Source organism: Pezoporus flaviventris, unplaced genomic scaffold, assembly GCF_033815535.1.
Source record: "Pezoporus flaviventris isolate CSIRO_AGI_PZ_B2104156 unplaced genomic scaffold, CSIRO_AGI_Pfla_v1 ptg000088l, whole genome shotgun sequence".
In the NCBI taxonomy this organism is placed as follows: Eukaryota; Metazoa; Chordata; class Aves; order Psittaciformes; family Psittacidae; genus Pezoporus; species Pezoporus flaviventris.
In genome coordinates this window covers 867,855-884,877 of record NW_026892636.1, presented here as the reverse complement: position 1 = coordinate 884,877, position 17,023 = coordinate 867,855, and the positions used below count along the sequence as shown (strand labels likewise).

At 49.3% G+C, this 17,023-nt stretch overlaps 3 protein-coding genes and 2 pseudogenes across 3 annotated transcripts in view; 3 read left to right on the top strand and 2 right to left on the bottom strand.

Moving 5' to 3' along the window:
* The window catches only part of LOC133280763 (olfactory receptor 14C36-like), a 377,076-nt gene that overhangs the window by 207,627 nt on the left and 152,426 nt on the right, over nucleotides 1-17,023 (bottom strand). The window lies entirely within an intron of this gene.
* The window catches only part of LOC133280764 (olfactory receptor 14C36-like), a 781,395-nt gene continuing 765,726 nt past the window's right edge, over nucleotides 1,355-17,023 (top strand). Inside the window, exon 1 of the mRNA XM_061475692.1 lies at nucleotides 1,355-1,399. The gene's annotated coding sequence lies outside the window, so the exon portion shown is untranslated. The remainder of the gene's footprint in view (nucleotides 1,400-17,023) is intronic.
* LOC133280734 (olfactory receptor 14J1-like) lies at nucleotides 5,626-6,893 on the bottom strand (annotated as a pseudogene).
* Nucleotides 11,737-12,691, top strand: LOC133280735 (olfactory receptor 8U3-like; annotated as a pseudogene).
* Nucleotides 15,795-16,724, top strand: LOC133280736 (olfactory receptor 8I2-like; the record flags this gene model as incomplete). The annotated part of the gene is made up of 1 exon (XM_061475670.1): nucleotides 15,795-16,724. A coding segment is annotated over exon 1 (930 nt), but the record flags the coding sequence as incomplete, so codon positions are not given.

Here is a 17,023-nt window from a genome sequence, read left to right as displayed (position 1 = left end):
CATTTTCCCCTTCTTGAAGATGGGGGTTATATTTCCCTTTTTCCAGTCTTTGGGAACTTCACCTGACTGCCAGGATTTCTCAAATATGATGGCCAGTGGCTTCGAAACTTCATTCCCCAGCTCCTTCAGGACCCATGGATGGATTACATCGGTACCCATGGACACGTGCACGTTCAGATTTTTAAGATGGTCTCGAACCAGTTCCTCTCCTACAGTGGGCGCAAGGTCTTCATTCTCACAGTCCCTGCATCTGCCTTTTGAGACTTGGGTGGTGCAGTCAGAGCCTTTGCCAGTGAAGACCGAGGCAAAGAAGTGATTGGGAACCTCAGCCTTCTCCAAATCCTGTGTAGCCAGTTCTCCTGAGAGCTTTCTGAGGGGACCTACTTTTACCCTAGTCTGTTTCTTATTTGCTATGTACCTGTAGAATCCCTTCCTGTTATCCTTAACCTCCTTAGCCAAGTTGAATTCTAACTGGGCCTTAGCTTTCCTAACCTGGTCCCTAGATCCCCGGTCAACATCCCTGTATTGTTCCCAGGATGCCTGTCTTTGCTTCCACCTTTTAGAAGCCCCTTTTTTTGTTTGAATTTTCCTCAGGAACTCCTTATTGAAACAAGGAGGTCTCCTGGCCCTCCTGCTGCACTTCCTTCTGGTTGGGATGCAACACTCCTGAGCTTGTAGCAGGTGATCCTTGCATATCAACCAACAGTCTTGGGCCCCTCTGCCCTCTAGGGCTGGATCCCATGGAACCTTCCTAAGCAGGTTCCTGAAGAGGCCAAAGTCTGCTCTTTTGAAGTCCAGGGCAGTGAGCTTGCTGCACGGTCTCCTCACAGTCCTGAGGATCTCAAATTCGAGCATCTCGTGATCGCTGCATCAAAGGCTGCCCTGGAGCATCACATTTCCTACGAGCCCTTCCCTGTTGGTGAGTACAAGGTCAAGCACGGCACCTCTCCTTGTCGGTTCTTCTATTTCTTGCAGAAGGAAGTTGTCTTCTACACAATCGAGGAACCTCCTGGATTGCTTGTGCTGGGCCATACCCTCCTTCCAACAGATGTCAGGGTGGTTGAAGTCACCCATGAGAACAAGGGCCTGTGAGCGTGAGGCTGTTCCTATCTGTCTATAGAGTGCTTCATCCACAGGTTCTCCTTGATCAGGTGTCTGTAAGAGATCCCCACAGTAATGTCTCCCAGAGCTATATTCCCTTTAACCCTGACCCACAAACTCTCTGTTGGCTGCTCACCTGTCCCCAGACAGAGTTCCATACTCTCCAGCCATCACAAAGGTGTGGTGGTATCTGTGGAGACACCCATTGTGATGGGGCCATTTAAGGAGCCAGAGCCCTACAGTAACCAGACTCCTCCCTCGGGAGGCTGCATCTGTCGTGGCTGCCCTGCGCATCCAGGTCCGTGTTCTTTGACTTTGCAATCCTGTTTTAGTGTTGGCCTCAAACACATTGTGGGTGCGTGCTGGGAAGGGAGGAGAAGCTGTCAGGAGCTGTGCTGGTGCCATCCCAACTGTAGGAGCAGGGGATGGATGGGTGAGGAGGAGGCACTGGGCTTGTTCATGTGCTTGGAGCTCAGTTCTGCCTGCAGAGGTGCTGGGGGCAAAGCAGGAACCTTCTGTGTGCAGGAGCTGCTGATGTCAGAGGTGCTGAGAAGGTGTCAGGGCAGGAGCAGCCCCTGGGCACTGCAGCTGCTGGTGCTGTCACTGGGAGCTGAGCACAAGGGGACCTTCCTGGCTCCGGCAAGGATCACAGAAGCTCACCAGGCATTGCAGAAGGCGGCTGGGCCCTGGCAGGTTCTTGTGATCCCTGTGCCGGGCATTCCAGAAGGCACAGGAATTTCTAAACTTGAAAGTATGAAAACAAACACTTGACAAGAACTTTTATCAGTTGTTCTTTGCAATCTTCCTGCACTCAGAAACCTCCAATGTGCTGTGCAATCCAAAAGACAAAACCCAAAGGTTCTAATGAGCCCCATGGTGTATTTGGGCTGAGTCCATGAACCTCAGGGGCTGAGGAAACCTCTCAGGAAGTCCAACTCAGAAACAAAGCCCCAAGTGCCTTCAGCATTAATGGGCCCCACTGAGGGCTGTTACTGGCAAAGCCTCCCCAGGGACTTGTTAAAGCAAGTAACTGCAGGCTGTGATTACAGGGAGACAAAGGCAAAATGCAGGTGTCTGATGGTGAGAAGGCCAAGCCCTGACTGCAGCCCTTAGGGAAGAGCCTGAAATCCTGAGAATGAAGGTTCTCCTCATAGGCCTTGATGAAAGAGGCAACTGCCATAGCCCAGGGCACAGAGGACTTTTGTTCTTTTGGGCCTTCCAGACATGCCAGAATCCTCAGCCATTTCTGCTGCAGGCTGTCCTTCACTGGCCCATGCCTGCACTTCTTTCCCTTCAGGCTGTTGACCCCCATCTTGCTTTCCCACCTAGCTCTCACCTGGCATTTCTGTATCTTCAGTCTCATCTCTGCACCCATGGCTGTCTGTTCCTTGAAACACAAAGCCATGGGCTGAGCCAGACTTCTTCTGGGAGACCTCTTGCACCACAAGTCCACCTTTTGAGAGATATTTCTCTTTCCTAACTTTGAATCGGAACCTTCCAGGCTGCACTTTGTAGAGGTTTCCTTCTCTTCCTCCTAGCAAGAAAACCTCCATCATCTCAACAGCCACATTTCAAGTAGTTGTAGGCTGCTACTATAGTGTCAATTCAAGAGATGCATTGAATATCCCTCAGCAAGCTGATCTAAAGGAGGCTTCTAGAGGAATGGGTGATGCCATCAGTATAGAGAACTAAGCACCATGGGAGAGCAGTGGGAAAAGGCAATGGTCTGGATTGAGAACTTCTTGGCAAGAGCCAAAAGGAAAGGTGGTGTCCTTGGGTGCAAGGTACCCCATGCTCTGGGGACAGGGCACCTCATCTCGGACAGCTTCCTGCCTGTAGCACCCTCTCTGCTGCACACACCCCACTCTATGCCCGCACTCACAAATGTCTCACAGAAGCTTTGCACTTCCCCTGCAGCAGCGACACCTCACTGCAGGAGGTTCCTGCATTCCCCAGGCTCAGGGATGGATCCTGCATTCCAGGCAAGTTTGGGTAGTGCAGGAGAGGGAGACAGGAAGGTGGGCTCATGGGGCATGATGAGCAGCGTTCAGGCACCCCCAGCAGTGGGCATTCACCATGTGCCACACTGAGGCATGTTCCCATGAGGGAAAGTTCTCAGATAGCCTCTGGTTTGTCCAGGGCCTGCAGCCACACTCCAGGAGCACCTACTCCTCCTCCACCTACAGATACCAGCTGCTCCCCATTGCTGGGCTTTGTCCTGCTTGTAAGGATTTGTTAAAGCCCAGAACCATCGCCTTGCTTCTTGCTGACTTCCCTCCACCCTCTCTCACCTCCCTACACACTGCTCATTGCCACCAGTAACTAACTGAAGAGTTAAGAAGCTCTCAAGGCTTTCCTCAGGGGCTGACCATGTTTCTCCATTCACCATTGATGGATCCATTGAGTGCCAGGTGTGAGGTTCCTGCAGAGGCAGAGATGCCCCTGGGCAGAGCCCTGCTGCTGGGAGCAGCGTGCAGGGCAGAGCTGAGCACACAGCCCATGGCATGGGCTCTGGGAGCACTGAGAGGGAGCAGAGCTGGGCACAGAGCAGCAGCTCCTGGCAAGGACAGCTCCAGGCAGCAGAGACATGGGCAGGGAGTGGGGGGAAAGTGCAGCCCAGCCCTGGGGAGGGTGCGTTCAGGCAGCTCTCTTGGGGTCTGGCACTGGAGGTGGCTGCTGGCCGTGCTCTGCTGCCCACAGCCCTTTACTTCTCTCCATGAGAGCTCTGTGATCTCCTCTTTGAAACCGTGCTCCCCTGCTTTCAGCACAGGACAGGTGTTTGTGGGGATTCTTAAGATCAATTTGTGTGTGAAGGCATCATATACAAGTGTTGTAAGCACAGGGCAAATGGGAAAGGACTGATGGACACTGTAGCCCTCCTTGCTCTGCACTAAGGAGCTGAGAACTTCTCCCTGTTTCAATATTGTTCTGATTTTTTTGTCATACAAAGAATGTTTTATAGTCCCGTCCCCCCCCTAAAAGTGTTAGGAGAGTAAATAAATAACACAGTCCAAATGACTCAAAGGCCATGCTGAGCCTCTCTGGTGCAGCCCAGACTCACTTGAGTCATGAGTACAAGTAGTGAACTTTACAATGTAGTAGGATTTCATCTGTCATCCCTTGTGAACATCAGAGGTGGACAAAGCACTGCTTCAGAGCAAAGCTGACTTCCATCCAACCTGGCCTTGACCACTGCCAGGGATGGGGCAGCCACAGCTTCTCTGGGCACCCTGTGCCAGTGGCCCACCACTCTCAAAGGGAACAACTTCATCTGAATGTCCAAGCTAAATCTCCCTTTTTTCAGCTTAAAGCCATTCCCCCTTGTCCTGTCACTGCACAGCCTCATAAAAAGCCCCTCTTCAGATTCTTTGTAGGCCCTGCTTAGACACGGGAAGATTGCTAAGATGTCTCCCTGAAACCTTCTCTTCTCCAGGCTGAAGACCAACATCTCTCAGCCTGTTTCCATTGGAGACGTGTTCCAGCCCTTAGAGCATCTTTGTGACTCTTCATAAGCCCATCATTGTAGGATCAGAAGTGAACAGAGGTTGGAAGGGACCCCAGGATATCTCAAGTCAAACCCACCAGGAGCAGGGTCAGAGCAAGTGTTTCAAGGCTTGATTCAGTCTGAGTTGGCAATCCTTAAGGCCAGAGACTGCACAGCCTCTCTGGGTGACCTGATGCAGCACTTGCCTGAGCCGATGGGAACAAGGTTTCCTTCTGTCCTGGCTGAACCTCTCCTCTGTCACTGTCCCCCACTGCCTTTTGTCCTCCCACCAGGCACCATGGTGAGGAGCCTGGCTCTGTATTCTCCATGTCCTCCTTCCCGCTACAGGCAGCCAGTCCCCAACAGCCTTCCCTTCCCAAGATCTCAGGTCCCCACCAGCCTCCCCTTCTCCAGGCTGGAGAAGTCCAGCTCCCCCAAACTTTCCCCACAGGCACCGTGCTCCAGTATCTCCTGACCTGAGGGCCCATTACTAAACCCACTCCTGAACTGGGGATCTGAAACCTGGATGGAGGATTCCAGATCATCCCTTCACTTGTTCTCCTGCCGTGCTCCTGCTCATACAGCCCGCGATGCTGCTGTCCTCCCTTGCTGCCTCCTGTCCAGCTCCTGCCCACCCAGACCTTTCCCATGGGCTGTTCTCAGCCTGGCAGCCCCAGCCTGGGCCATTGTAGGGGAGTTCCCTACAGGGACTCCTGTGTCCCCTGCTCCCCTGCCCAGGACACCCTGAGAGCTCTGCAGCCCCCCCCCTATGCCATCCCATCTCCCCACACCAGCACAACAGCCCCATTCATTGGGCTCCCCAAGAGCTCTTCCTGCTGCAGGCACAGAGCAGCCATCCCACAGCTGGAGCAGACAGAAAGCTGCTTTCATTCCCCTTCATTCCTGACATGTGAGGACGTATCACAGAGAAGAAGTTGCTGCAGGATCATTTATTTCCCTTAAATACAATCAGAGACCAGAGTGACACAAAGTCTATGGGTCACACAACACGAGTGGCAACTTAATTAGGAGATGAAAACTGACATTTCTATGAAGACAACATCATCACAGATTGAAATAGGAAAACAAATGTAAAGCAGGAAAGACAGGCATGTCCTGTCATGACCTACACTGGAAACCCTTTCCAGGGTAAAGCAAGCAGTGTATATCTGCTGAAACACATCTGGTCACCAGCTTCCTCACAGCATCCTTCAGCTCCTGGTTCCTCAGGCTGTAGATGAGGGGGTTCACTGCTGGAGGCACCACCGAGTACAGCACTGACACCACCAGATCCAGGGATGGGGAGGAGATGGAGAGGGGCTTCAGGTAGGCAAATGTGCCAGTGCTGAGAAGCAGGGAAAGCACGGCCAGGTGAGGGAGGCACGTGGTAAAGGCTTTGTGGCGTCCCTGCTCAGAGGGCATCCTCAGCACGGCCCTGAAGATCTGCACATAGGACCCCACAATGAAAACAAAACAGCCAACAGCAATCAGGGCAGCAACCACAAGAAGCCCGACTTCCCTGAGGTAGGAGTGTGAGCAGGAGAGCTTCAGGATCTGGGGGATTTCACAGAAGAACTGCTCCACAGCATTGCCTCGGCACAGGGGCAGTGAAAATGTATTGGCCACGTGCAGCAGAGCATTGAGAAACCCAGTGCCCCAGGCAGCTGCTGCCATGTGGACACAAGCTCTGCTGCCCAGGAGGGTCCCATAGTGCAGGGGCTTGCAGATGGCCACGTAGCGGTCGTAGGACATGACAGTGAGGAGAGACTACTCTGCTGAAATGAAGAAGAGAAAGAAAAAGAGCTGTGCAGCACAGCCTGTGTAGGAGATGGCCCTGGTGTCCCAGAGGGAATTGGCCATGGATTTGGGGACAGTGGTGGAGATGCAGCCCAGGTCCAGCAGGGAGAGGTTGAGGAGGAAGAAGTACATGGGGGTGTGGAGGCGCTGGTCACAGGCTGTGCTGGTGATGATGAGGCCGTTGCCCAGGAGCGCAGCCAGGGAGATGCCCAGGAAGAGCCAGAAGTGGCAGAGCTGCAGCTCCCGTGTGTGTGCGAATGGCAGGAGGAGGAACTGGGTGATGGAGCTGCCGTTGGACATCTGCTGCCTCTGGGCATTGGGCACCGTCAGAGGAGAAAAAGGCAGTGACAGGTTAGGACAGGAGGGATGTCAGATACAGAAGTTCAGTTTACACATTCACAACTGAGCACATTTTAGCAGGAGAGGAGAGGTTCAGCGTCATCACCAGTCATGTCATTACACTGCTGAGGCTTCTTCCTAGGTACAATCAGAAGAGCATTGCATCAGGCCAAAAGTCTCAGTTCTTTGCAGAACCAAGAGAGCTGCAGTGTCCATCAGTCCTCTCCCACTTGCGCTCTGCTCAAACTTGCACTGCCTGTAAGGTGCCTTCACACACAAATTGACCTTAAGAACTCCCACAAACATCTGTCCTGTGCTGAGACCAGGGGAGAATGGTTTCAAAGGACAGTCCACAGAGCTCTCACGCTGAGAAGCAAAGGGCTGTGGGCAGCAGAGCACGGCCAGCAGCCACCTCCAGTGCCAGACCCCAAGAGAGCTGCCTGAACGCACCCTCCCCAGGGCTGGGCTGCACTTTGCCCCCACTCCCTGCCCATCCATATCTCTGCTGCTTGGAGCTGTCTCTGCCAGGAGCTGCTGCTCTGTGCCCAGCTCTGCTCCCTCTCAGTGCTCCCAGAGCCCATGCCATGGGCTGTGTGCTCAGCTCTGCCCTGCACACCCCTGCCTGTGCAGGGGCTCAGGAGCAGCTCACACGAGCCCTCACAAGACTCTCGGTGCCTCCCCCAAAGCAGAGAAGAAAATTCCCAGCTCCCACTGCCCAACCTGCCCACCAAGAGGGAAAAACATCAAAGCTCAGCATCCTTCCCTATCAGGTAAATGATGCCTCAGTGTCTTTCAGAAGGACCCTCTGAAGAAGTGCTCAGATTGAAGGCAGATTGGAGCAGCCTCACCCACCCAGCACTTCCCTTCCCTGCCAGGGGCTGTTCCCTTCCCCTCAGCTCCCCTCTCCCCCTCCGAGCTCCATGGGGAGCTCCCGGGCAGGCTGAGTGCTGACCCTGGCAGGCAGCAGAGTCCCTGCCCCTGCACACAGCCTTTGGGCTGCAGGGACCCTGCTGCAAGGGCAGCGCTGGGCACCCCTGGCTGCACACCCACATTCACACCCTGCAGCCAGCCCCGGGACAAGGGACCTGCCTTGTCCTGTCCCTGCATGGTGCAGGGGGAAGCCCTGTTCTGCAGCACATCCTCCTCCTTATCTACAGAGAGAAACTGCAGCTGCATTGCCCTGCACCCAGTGCCTTACCACAAACAGGGCTGGGAAGGTTTCTCCTTCAGAAAGTTCCTCCTCCTCCTCCTCAGCATCCTCCACTGCCAAGTGCCTTTAAGCTCCCTGTGTCTCGCAGGTCTCCCCTCGGTCCCAGTTCAGCAGCAGAGGCCCAGCCCAAGGTGGCTCTGCCTCTGCCCCCTGTGCTCCTTGCAGGGCTCCCTGGGGCTCCAGGGAAACACCATGGGAAACAGCCTGAAGCAAGCACTGATCTTCCCTCCCTCCGCTGGAAGGCACACTGCCTTCCTGCAGTGCCATTTCTCTGATGATACAAAGATTTAAGGCTAAAAATCTTTGTTTCTTACAATCAATCAATTAATTTGAAAATGGCCATTTGAGAACATCGAGTCCAACCAAACCTATCCCTGGGAAGTTCACACACTGAGCATGAGAACATCTCTGGTAGGATACACTGGTTGGATGGTCAGCAACAGCAACTGGGGCTTTAAAGTTGAATTTTACATCCTACCTTAATTTCACTAATTTATATCCTATTCTGTTTGTTGTTAAACATTCTGCTATACATTAGAGCATAGAAATCAGCTGGACAAGTTATGTTGATGCAGAAACCTGTCCATATATATAATTGTACTTAAACCCATTTAAGAAATTCTTAACAACTGAGTAAAGCAACCAAACATTGCCCTCAATTTATAACTGGAATTCAGTACAACTCTGTTTGTTGGCACAGCAGCAAGAGGTGAGCACAGCACTCTGAGAAAGATGGACTGACTTTATTTACGGGATGGAATGCATCTCGATCTGTGCACAGCCATCTAGCTCCATCTCAGTGTGTTGTGTTAGGTTGGATATTTAATTGCAGATGCGTGTATATTAGCTTCAGTGATCAAGTGCTGTTACAAATCCTGTGATTGAGTTTACAAATGCAAACTGCTGCTAGCTGGCATTTGTGATTCTTTAGATGAATAGCAGGCCTGAGACTAAGATGGAATCCAGCTGCATGCAGACTGCTCTCAGAGAGGGAACTTAGAAAGCAAAGAGATCCAGTCTGAACCTCATGACTCAACAAGAGGGTCTCCCTTATTCCTTTCTGTTTGCAGTTTCTATACACATGATTTCAGTTCAATGCTGTATAAATCACAGTCAAATTGGGCTTTGCCACCTCTTTTCAGGCACCTGTGGAACTTCACCCTTTCAGTTTTCCTCCTCAAGTTCTGCCTTTCTCAAAGCCTTTAAGAGAAGCTCTAAGGAGTTTTCTAATTTATACCCAGAGTGGTTTGTTAAAAACAAAGGCAAGAATTTTATCAGTAGAATTTGCCGCAGGAGAGTTGCACCTTGGTTTGAGGCAATGGGGATTAGAGAAACCCAAAGATAACATGGAAACACACCAGGACCCTGAAACAACGGGAAAACCAAAGGTAATGAAGAAACCCAATCATAAGTCTTTATTTCCTATGCAAGAAGTCATTCCTGGCACAAATTGCAGCTCCCCCATATCTTGGTTGCTATAAAATCGCAATGCCACCAGGGAAAACAGTCACCACAGGGTTTCCCCACACACCCAAAACTTCCCTATTTCTTTAGCAGCTCATCACTCAAAGGCGAGAGATGTCCGTTGATCCAGTTGTGTTAACAAGCTCCTCTGGGAATGGATTTGGAGCTTATGGGCTGATAGGAAGGAGAAGGCTTGGCTGAGTCCTGGGTGGAGATTTTCCACCTGTGGTAACTTGAGTTGTGGCTTCCCCAGTGGGAAAAACACTCTTTAATCCAGGGGAAAATAACCCAAACAGGGATGTGACCCTGGCCAGCACTAAGGAATAAATCTTTATTTTTTTATACTTTCTTCTTTATTTATACTTTATCCTTTATATTTTATTTCTTATTATATATATATTTATTATATATATATAATATATATATTCTTATTCTTTACTCTAGTTTACTGAAGTTACCATCCTGATGCTGACTCTTACTGTTGCCAGCAGGACATGACAGTACCCACATATGCCTGCTCTTTAGATGCCCATTTCCCCTTCAAAGCTGCATTTCATCTACTTCTGAACAAAATCTTTTCCTTTTCCTATGTGATTTTTGTTCCTTCTTGGTACCATTGCTCTCTGTGGTCACCTCCAAGAGGTGCAAAATGGTCACAGGAGTCCCTCTAGGTATCAAAAGGCAGAAGATTTCAAGTAAGTGGCTAGAAAATCATGGATCAGGATTTCTTATACAACACCACCATCTAGTGGAGGTTTCTGGAATAGTCTCTCCTTTCATTTAAGATAAAACCACCTTTTTCTTACGTGCTGCAAGGTTTTGCTTGGCTGTAGGGTCTCAACAGCAGTCGGATGTTCCCTTATCCATGTCAAGAGTTACATCTTGGATAACACTAGCAACAGTCTGCTTGGTAAGTCCTAGGGCAGCTTGTTGAAAGCTTGGCCAAAAAGCAAGGTGTTGCCAAATCGGAGTAGGAAAGCCACAAATGGAGGTCCTTTCCCCAGGAATACAGGGATAAATATTCAGTTAACTCTTCAGCAGAGTGCGGACCCGCAACCTGCATGGATAATATCTAAACGAGGGCGGCAAGGTATGGGTTTTCAGTTTAATTTATCTCCATTCCAGTGAGTGTGCTCAAACTGCAGGGAGATGTGATTGCTGGGGGGAAGTTGTCGTGTATAGCACAAGCTGCAGCCTTAGACACATCCCAGCTTTCATATCTGCACCTTGGATCACTTCAGACCAAACACTTGGTTTGTCAAGCAAGAAAAAGCAAGGGTGAGCCTTTGTTAATTGTGAGCTTCAGGTCAATTGTCCCCTGGCAGGAGATGTGTGTGTCTGGGCAGGTGGATGCTGCCTCAGGGGGAGGATTGAGCCCCAGACCCAAACGGTTTGATTTTCATTACTTGGGTCACATCTTCCAGCTCCGTGGTGATGGCTCAGGAGCTGCTTTGCCTCCGGCATGTCTATGTGAGCAGTGAAAAGCAGCTCTAAATCCCCATTAATAACACCAGGAGACCACACGCGTTGCTCACAAGACATCTGAACTGAGGAGTCTGGCTCTGGAGGGGGAGCTCACCCCTTCAGCAAAAGGTCATCAAATGATGATGACTCTTAAGCATGGCTCTGTTTGTCAGATGCCAGCCACGCACACTCCTGCTTTGCTCTCTGGTGTAACTCTGTCAAGTGATGATTAATGTTAGGCAAGATAAATCAATGAGGATTTATTCTACCTGTCGTAAGCTGTGATTTTAGGAGCTGCTGATTTCTCCCAGGGAGAACTTATCTTTGGTCAAACCCGAATATATCTTTTGTCTCCAATTTAGGCATCGTGTCTAAAGCAAAGTGGGGTGAGAAATCCTGGTTCTGCACCATACTACCCTAAGGAAAGCCACATTTGCTCTCAAAGATCTCCTCCTGGGTCACAGAGAACAGCTATTTATTCCTCATGTACTTACACTGGACTAGCAGCACCCAAAAGATGAGAAATAATTCCCTTTTCCCAGCAGTTACTGGGGAATTTAAGGACTTCCATGCGTCAATGGCTTGAGAGGAACTATGAGGAACCCTGCAGTTTATTCATTCTGGTGTTGCCCTCCTTCCTTTGCCTTAAAACATCTGCTTGCTTCTAAGTGTGTTTGTGATGGTTGTGGTGTTTAGCCTTGGAACTTGGTGTTTTCCTCTCTCAAAGAGAATTTACCTTATATTGACTTGTATGTATGTAAGTGGTGTAACTGATTGATAGACAAAACCTGACATTCTTAACATTATTGAGGGGTTTGGGCCTATTCAGCATTTCAATTTGAAGACATAAATCAGGCAAACTGCTTATAGGTTCACTATGGTTGAAGATAATTATACGTCCTCCTCTGAGCTTATTCTCCTGGGCTTCACAAACAAGGAAGACCTGTGGGTGATGTGCTTTGTCTTATTCCTTGCCATCTATGTGGTTACCTTCATAGGAAACCTGGGAGTAATTGCATTAATCAGAATGGATTCCTGCCTACACACCCCCATGTACTTCTTCCTAAGCCACTTGTCTCTCCTGGAAGTCTGCTACTCTTCTAACATCATCCCTCAAGCCTTGCTCAATGTTCTAGTGGAGAAGAAGGTGATTTCCTTCATTAGATGTGACACTCAGCTCTTCTGCTTTGCAACCTGTGCCACCACCTAGTGCTACGTGCTGGCTGCTATAGCTTACGATCGCTACATGGCCATTTGTAACCCCCTTCTCCTACTCCATGGTCATGTCCCAAAGGCTTTGCACTGGGTTGTTGGCTGGTGCCTACTTAGCTGGCGTGATCAGCTCTACCATATACACGGTTTCCATATCTAGTCTCCCGTTCTGTCGGTCCAAGACGATCAATCACTTCTTCTGTGATGGACCACCACTGCTAGCCCTCTCCTGCTCTGACACCCCTTCCATCGAGGTGATGGTTGCTGCCGTGGTGGGGTTCAAGGTACTGAGCACCACGGTCTTCATCCTCATCTCCTACTTGTAGGTCCTTTCCACTGTCATGCGGATGCGGTCTGTGGTTGGTCAACGCAAAGCTTTCTCCACCTGTGCCTCTCACTTCATCTCCATTGCTTTCTACTACGGCAGCTTCCTCTTCATGTACCTGCACCCCATCTCCAGCCAGTCCTCAAAGCATGATGAGGTGGTCTCCATGACGCACTCTGTGGCTGTCCCCATACTAAACCCACTCATCTACAGCCTAAGAAATGCAAATATGAAGAACGCCATGAGGAAAGCAAAAAGTAGAGTCCTCTGCTCTTTGTACATTCACGGTTCCTAGTCAGCTGAAAGGAGAGGGCTACCCTGCCCTGGTGAGGAGAGCAAGCAGGCTGGATATTGCACCTTCAAGGATGGCTGGATATTGGGCGTTGAAGAGCCTGGTTGGATGTAGCATCTTCAAGGATGGGTGGATATAGCACCTTCGCAAAGAAGGGACTAAACATACTTGGAAGCATGACAGCTGGAAAACACGCTTCTCCTTAAACCAAGGCTACATTCTGTGCTGGCATGGACAGGACTTCCTCTGGCTGCAGCCTGAGACCTGACAGTGACTGTGTACTGGAAAGAAAGTTGTTGTCCAAAGTCATTGTTACTTAAATATTACTTGAAATTAATATATTTTATTATTTAAATGTTATTGAACATAGCAATAAACTTTATTTCAGGCTTCAGAGTGCAAAAGGGAGAAGGTAGGTGGTGGCTTTGCCCTGCTGGCATCAAACCAACTGGTATCTAAGCTCATGTCTTATATTAGCAAATGATTTCTGGTGTTATTTCTGGTTTTAAGGAAATATTAACTGATATTTCCAGGTATTTCAACTCCAGCCCACAAGGTTTGGTCACGTGAAATGACAGAGGGGATATTGAGGTGAGCTCTTAGGCAGAAGCTCTTCCCTGGGAGGGTGCTGAGGCACTGGCAAAGGGTGCCCAGAGAAGCTGTGGCTGCCCCATCCCTGGCAGTGTTGAAGGCCAGGTTGGACACAGGGGCTTAGAGCAAGCTTCCCTAGTACAAGGTGTCCCTGCCTGTGTGCAGGGGTTGGAACTAGAGGGGCTTTAAGGTCCCTTCCAACACAAAAGAAGGCTGCGATTCTAAGTAATAAAGTTGTCAGTCTCTTGAAGTCAAAGCCCTTGTGGGAAATGGGGACAAGTCATATCTGAGCCTCTGCTCTGCTGTGAATTTAAGTAGGGTTGTAAAAAACCTGACTGCTGTTGGGAGGGAGGATTTGGGGTCCTCCTCCCCCCTGAAAAGCCGAGGTTCTGCTGGGCTGGGTCCCCTGACAAAGCTGATGGAGCAAGTGCAGTACCCAGCTGTCTGCACCTGGGATTTCAAGCTGCATTATTCACCCTGCACAAGTGCACACAGGCATTCTTAGTGGCCTTTTTTGCCTTCATGTAGTTCTCCTAAATAATCTTTGAATTGCATATTTTTCTTCTTTCCAGAATTTGATTGAGAGTTATTTCTCTCTCTGTTATATTGATTTTCCCACTTCACAAGCCTTTGCTTTAGCCCAGTACCCAATGTGGAAGAAAGACATTCAAAACCACTCAGAAATCCTTTTCTACCCTCCTCCAGTCCATCTCCTGGATTGTCAGTCTGTTGCTTTCTAGCAAAAAACAAGGTTTGCATTGAAAACATTTAAAGCGACCTGTGTACTTCTCCTTCTTCCTTCCCCACACTTTCATAGCTCAGTTTTCTCCCCTGTTTGCCCCATCCTTTGTGTTTTCTAAATGTCTGGGACAAGGTTATCAGTTAATTTTTCTACCAAGGGTTTTATAATATCTCTTCATATAGGAGAAGCATTCAGGACACACCAGCACTCAGGATTCTTCAGATGAAGACTGCGAAATCTGACTTCATCCTGATATATCCTCAAAGCCGCCACATTTTGAGCCAATGCTTTTGACCTAAGTGTTGTACAATCACTAGTCAAGTGTATGGAAATAAAGCTGCCTTTTGGAAACTAATCCCCATGAGCACCTCAAACCATCCACACAGAGGATGCTCCGTTGTGTTTGTTTTCAACTCCCTTCAATGCAATATTAGATGATCTGTGTGGAAGTAAAGGGCTTCCTCAGGGAAACACTGAAAGGAAGACGTATGTGATAGATGGGGAAATACAAAGCAAACTATCCTGGGCCTGTCTTCCTGGGTGGCTCTCTGCAGGAGAACTGGTCTTGGAGGTGTTGATGCAGCCAGAAGGAGTTTGGGGAGAGAGGACTTGAGAGGTTGTTTTGCTGATCAAGTCAAACTAATTATCCGAGGGAGGAGGGTCCTCTGGGAGAACAGTTTGCACAACACAAGCCTCTGAGGTAATGCCTCCTGTGAGATAAAACCCCTCCACCAGCCAACCTGGACCATCCTGCTCCCAAGCATCTTTCCTTCAACCCATCGCATGGCCTCCAGGAGGAGCTGCAGGCACTGCATCCACCACCACCTTCCTCTTTAACCAAGCAGGTACAAAAGGGTTTGATGGGTGGTGGGTCCAGTTTGACCCTGGTCTTGCTGCCTCTCACATGCTTGATGGCATGTTATATTTCACTCTTCTTCAGGGACTGCATTGATAGGGCAAGGGGTGATGGGTTTAATCTGAAACAGAGAAATTCAGGTTGGAAATAAGGAAGAAATTCTTCCCTGTGAGAGTGCTGAGATGCTGGCACAGGGTGCCCAGAGAAGCTGTGGCTGCCCCATCCCTGGCAGTGTTCAAGGCCAGGTTGGACACAGGGGCTTGGAGCAAGCTGCTCTAGTGGAAGGTGTCCCTTCCCATGGCAGGGTTTGGAGCTGTGTGAGCTTTAATTTCCCTTCAACCCAAACCATTCTATGATAACCCACGGCGTGAATAAAAGTGCCCTAGTATGGGGTAGGTTTGCTTCAAAAACACCAAAATAACAAACTTAGAACTTAAAACAAATTTCAAGTACATGGCTTTGTGTGGTGTTGAAAAGGATGCAGCACAATTAATGAATCTACAGAAGAGCACTGATCCACTCTGAAAAATACAAAAAAGGGAGAAAAATAATCCTTAAAATTCCCAGAAATCAGTGAAGAAAATACAACATCTTTTCTGTTTTCCACATTTTGTGATGTACTTATTTGGTTTTATTGTATTACGTTTGGATAGACATGATGCTTCTCACTGTTTCATTAGTGATGTGTATATCAATCATTGTAGAATTATTCTCTTTTAATTTCCTGTTGTGTAATGAGCTCCTTCACCTCTTTGACTTCAGATCTTGAGTTACAGACAGAAATACACCATTACAAATATACCTTTTTCTATTGCATTTACTTTGTGGATTAAACTCCAACTAAACTTCCACATTATTTCTCTTGTAGGGATGTATTTCAGTGATTCATTTCAATCCAAATCCATCAACTTGTTGAAATGACAGATACAGGAAACCTCACTGTTCCCTCCGGCTTCATCCTCTTGGGTTTCTCTGATGCCCCAGAGCTACAAACCACCATCTTCACAGTCTTCTTATCCCTCTATGTTTTCATGGTGCTGGGGAACCTGACAATGATCCTGCTGATCAACACTGACCCCCACCTCCACATCCCCATGTACTTCTTCCTGACCCACTTATCTTGCATGGATGTTTGCCTTTCCTCCGCTATCATCCCAAAAGCTCTGGAGACCTTCCTGCTGGGGAGAAGCCACATCTCCTTTTGGGGTTGCTTTTCCCAGATGTATACTTTCGTGGCTCTGGCTATCTGTGAGAGCTTTCTCTATGGGGTAATGGCTTACGACAGATACACGGCTGTGTGCAAGCCCCTGCTCTACACCACTACCATGACCAGGACGCGTTGCTATGGCATGATGGTGCTGGTGTACACCATCGGGTTCCTCACCTCCCTGGTGCACATCACGCTGGCAGGGAGGTTGTCCTTCTGTCAGGCCAGGAGCATCAACCACTTCTTCTGTGAGCTGCCCACCCTCCTGCAGCTCTCCTGCTCAGACACAAGCACAAATGAGGTCTTGCAGGTTTACAGCACTGTGTTTAACGCCATGGTCTCTCTCCTGATGATCCTGGTGTCCTACACCTACATCCTCCACACCGTCCTGCAGATCCCTTTGGCCACGAGGAGGCTGAAGGTCTTCTCTACCTGCGCCTCCCACTTGGCTGCCATCACCATCTTCTATGCACCCGCGATCCTCACCTATGTCCAGCCTCATGAGGCATCCTCGTGGGATCAGGCAAAGCTGGTGTCGGTGTTTTACTCCATCCTCACCCCAACCCTCAACCCCCTCATCTACAGCCTGAGGAACAAGGAGGTGAAGGCGGCTCTGAGGAGGCTGTGGGAGCGAAAGCTGCTGCCACATCTATGCAGGGTTTGAAAGCACATTTGGAGCTCTTCAGTACTGTGGAGGTAAGCAAGAATCATGTGGTCATGGAATTGATAATTACTGGCCATTATTTGTCATTATTGGTCCCTATTGGTCATTATTACTGTTAAGGAGATCACAAAGCAAGTGCAGGGTATGGAGAACCTGCACAACAAAAGGTTCTCTTCAAGGAGCCTCAGGTGGTTTTAAGTGTGGCCTGAGAATTCAATATTTCATCCAAATAAGTATCAGCTCCTCAATAGCAGCCCTGAGACATCACCATGGTG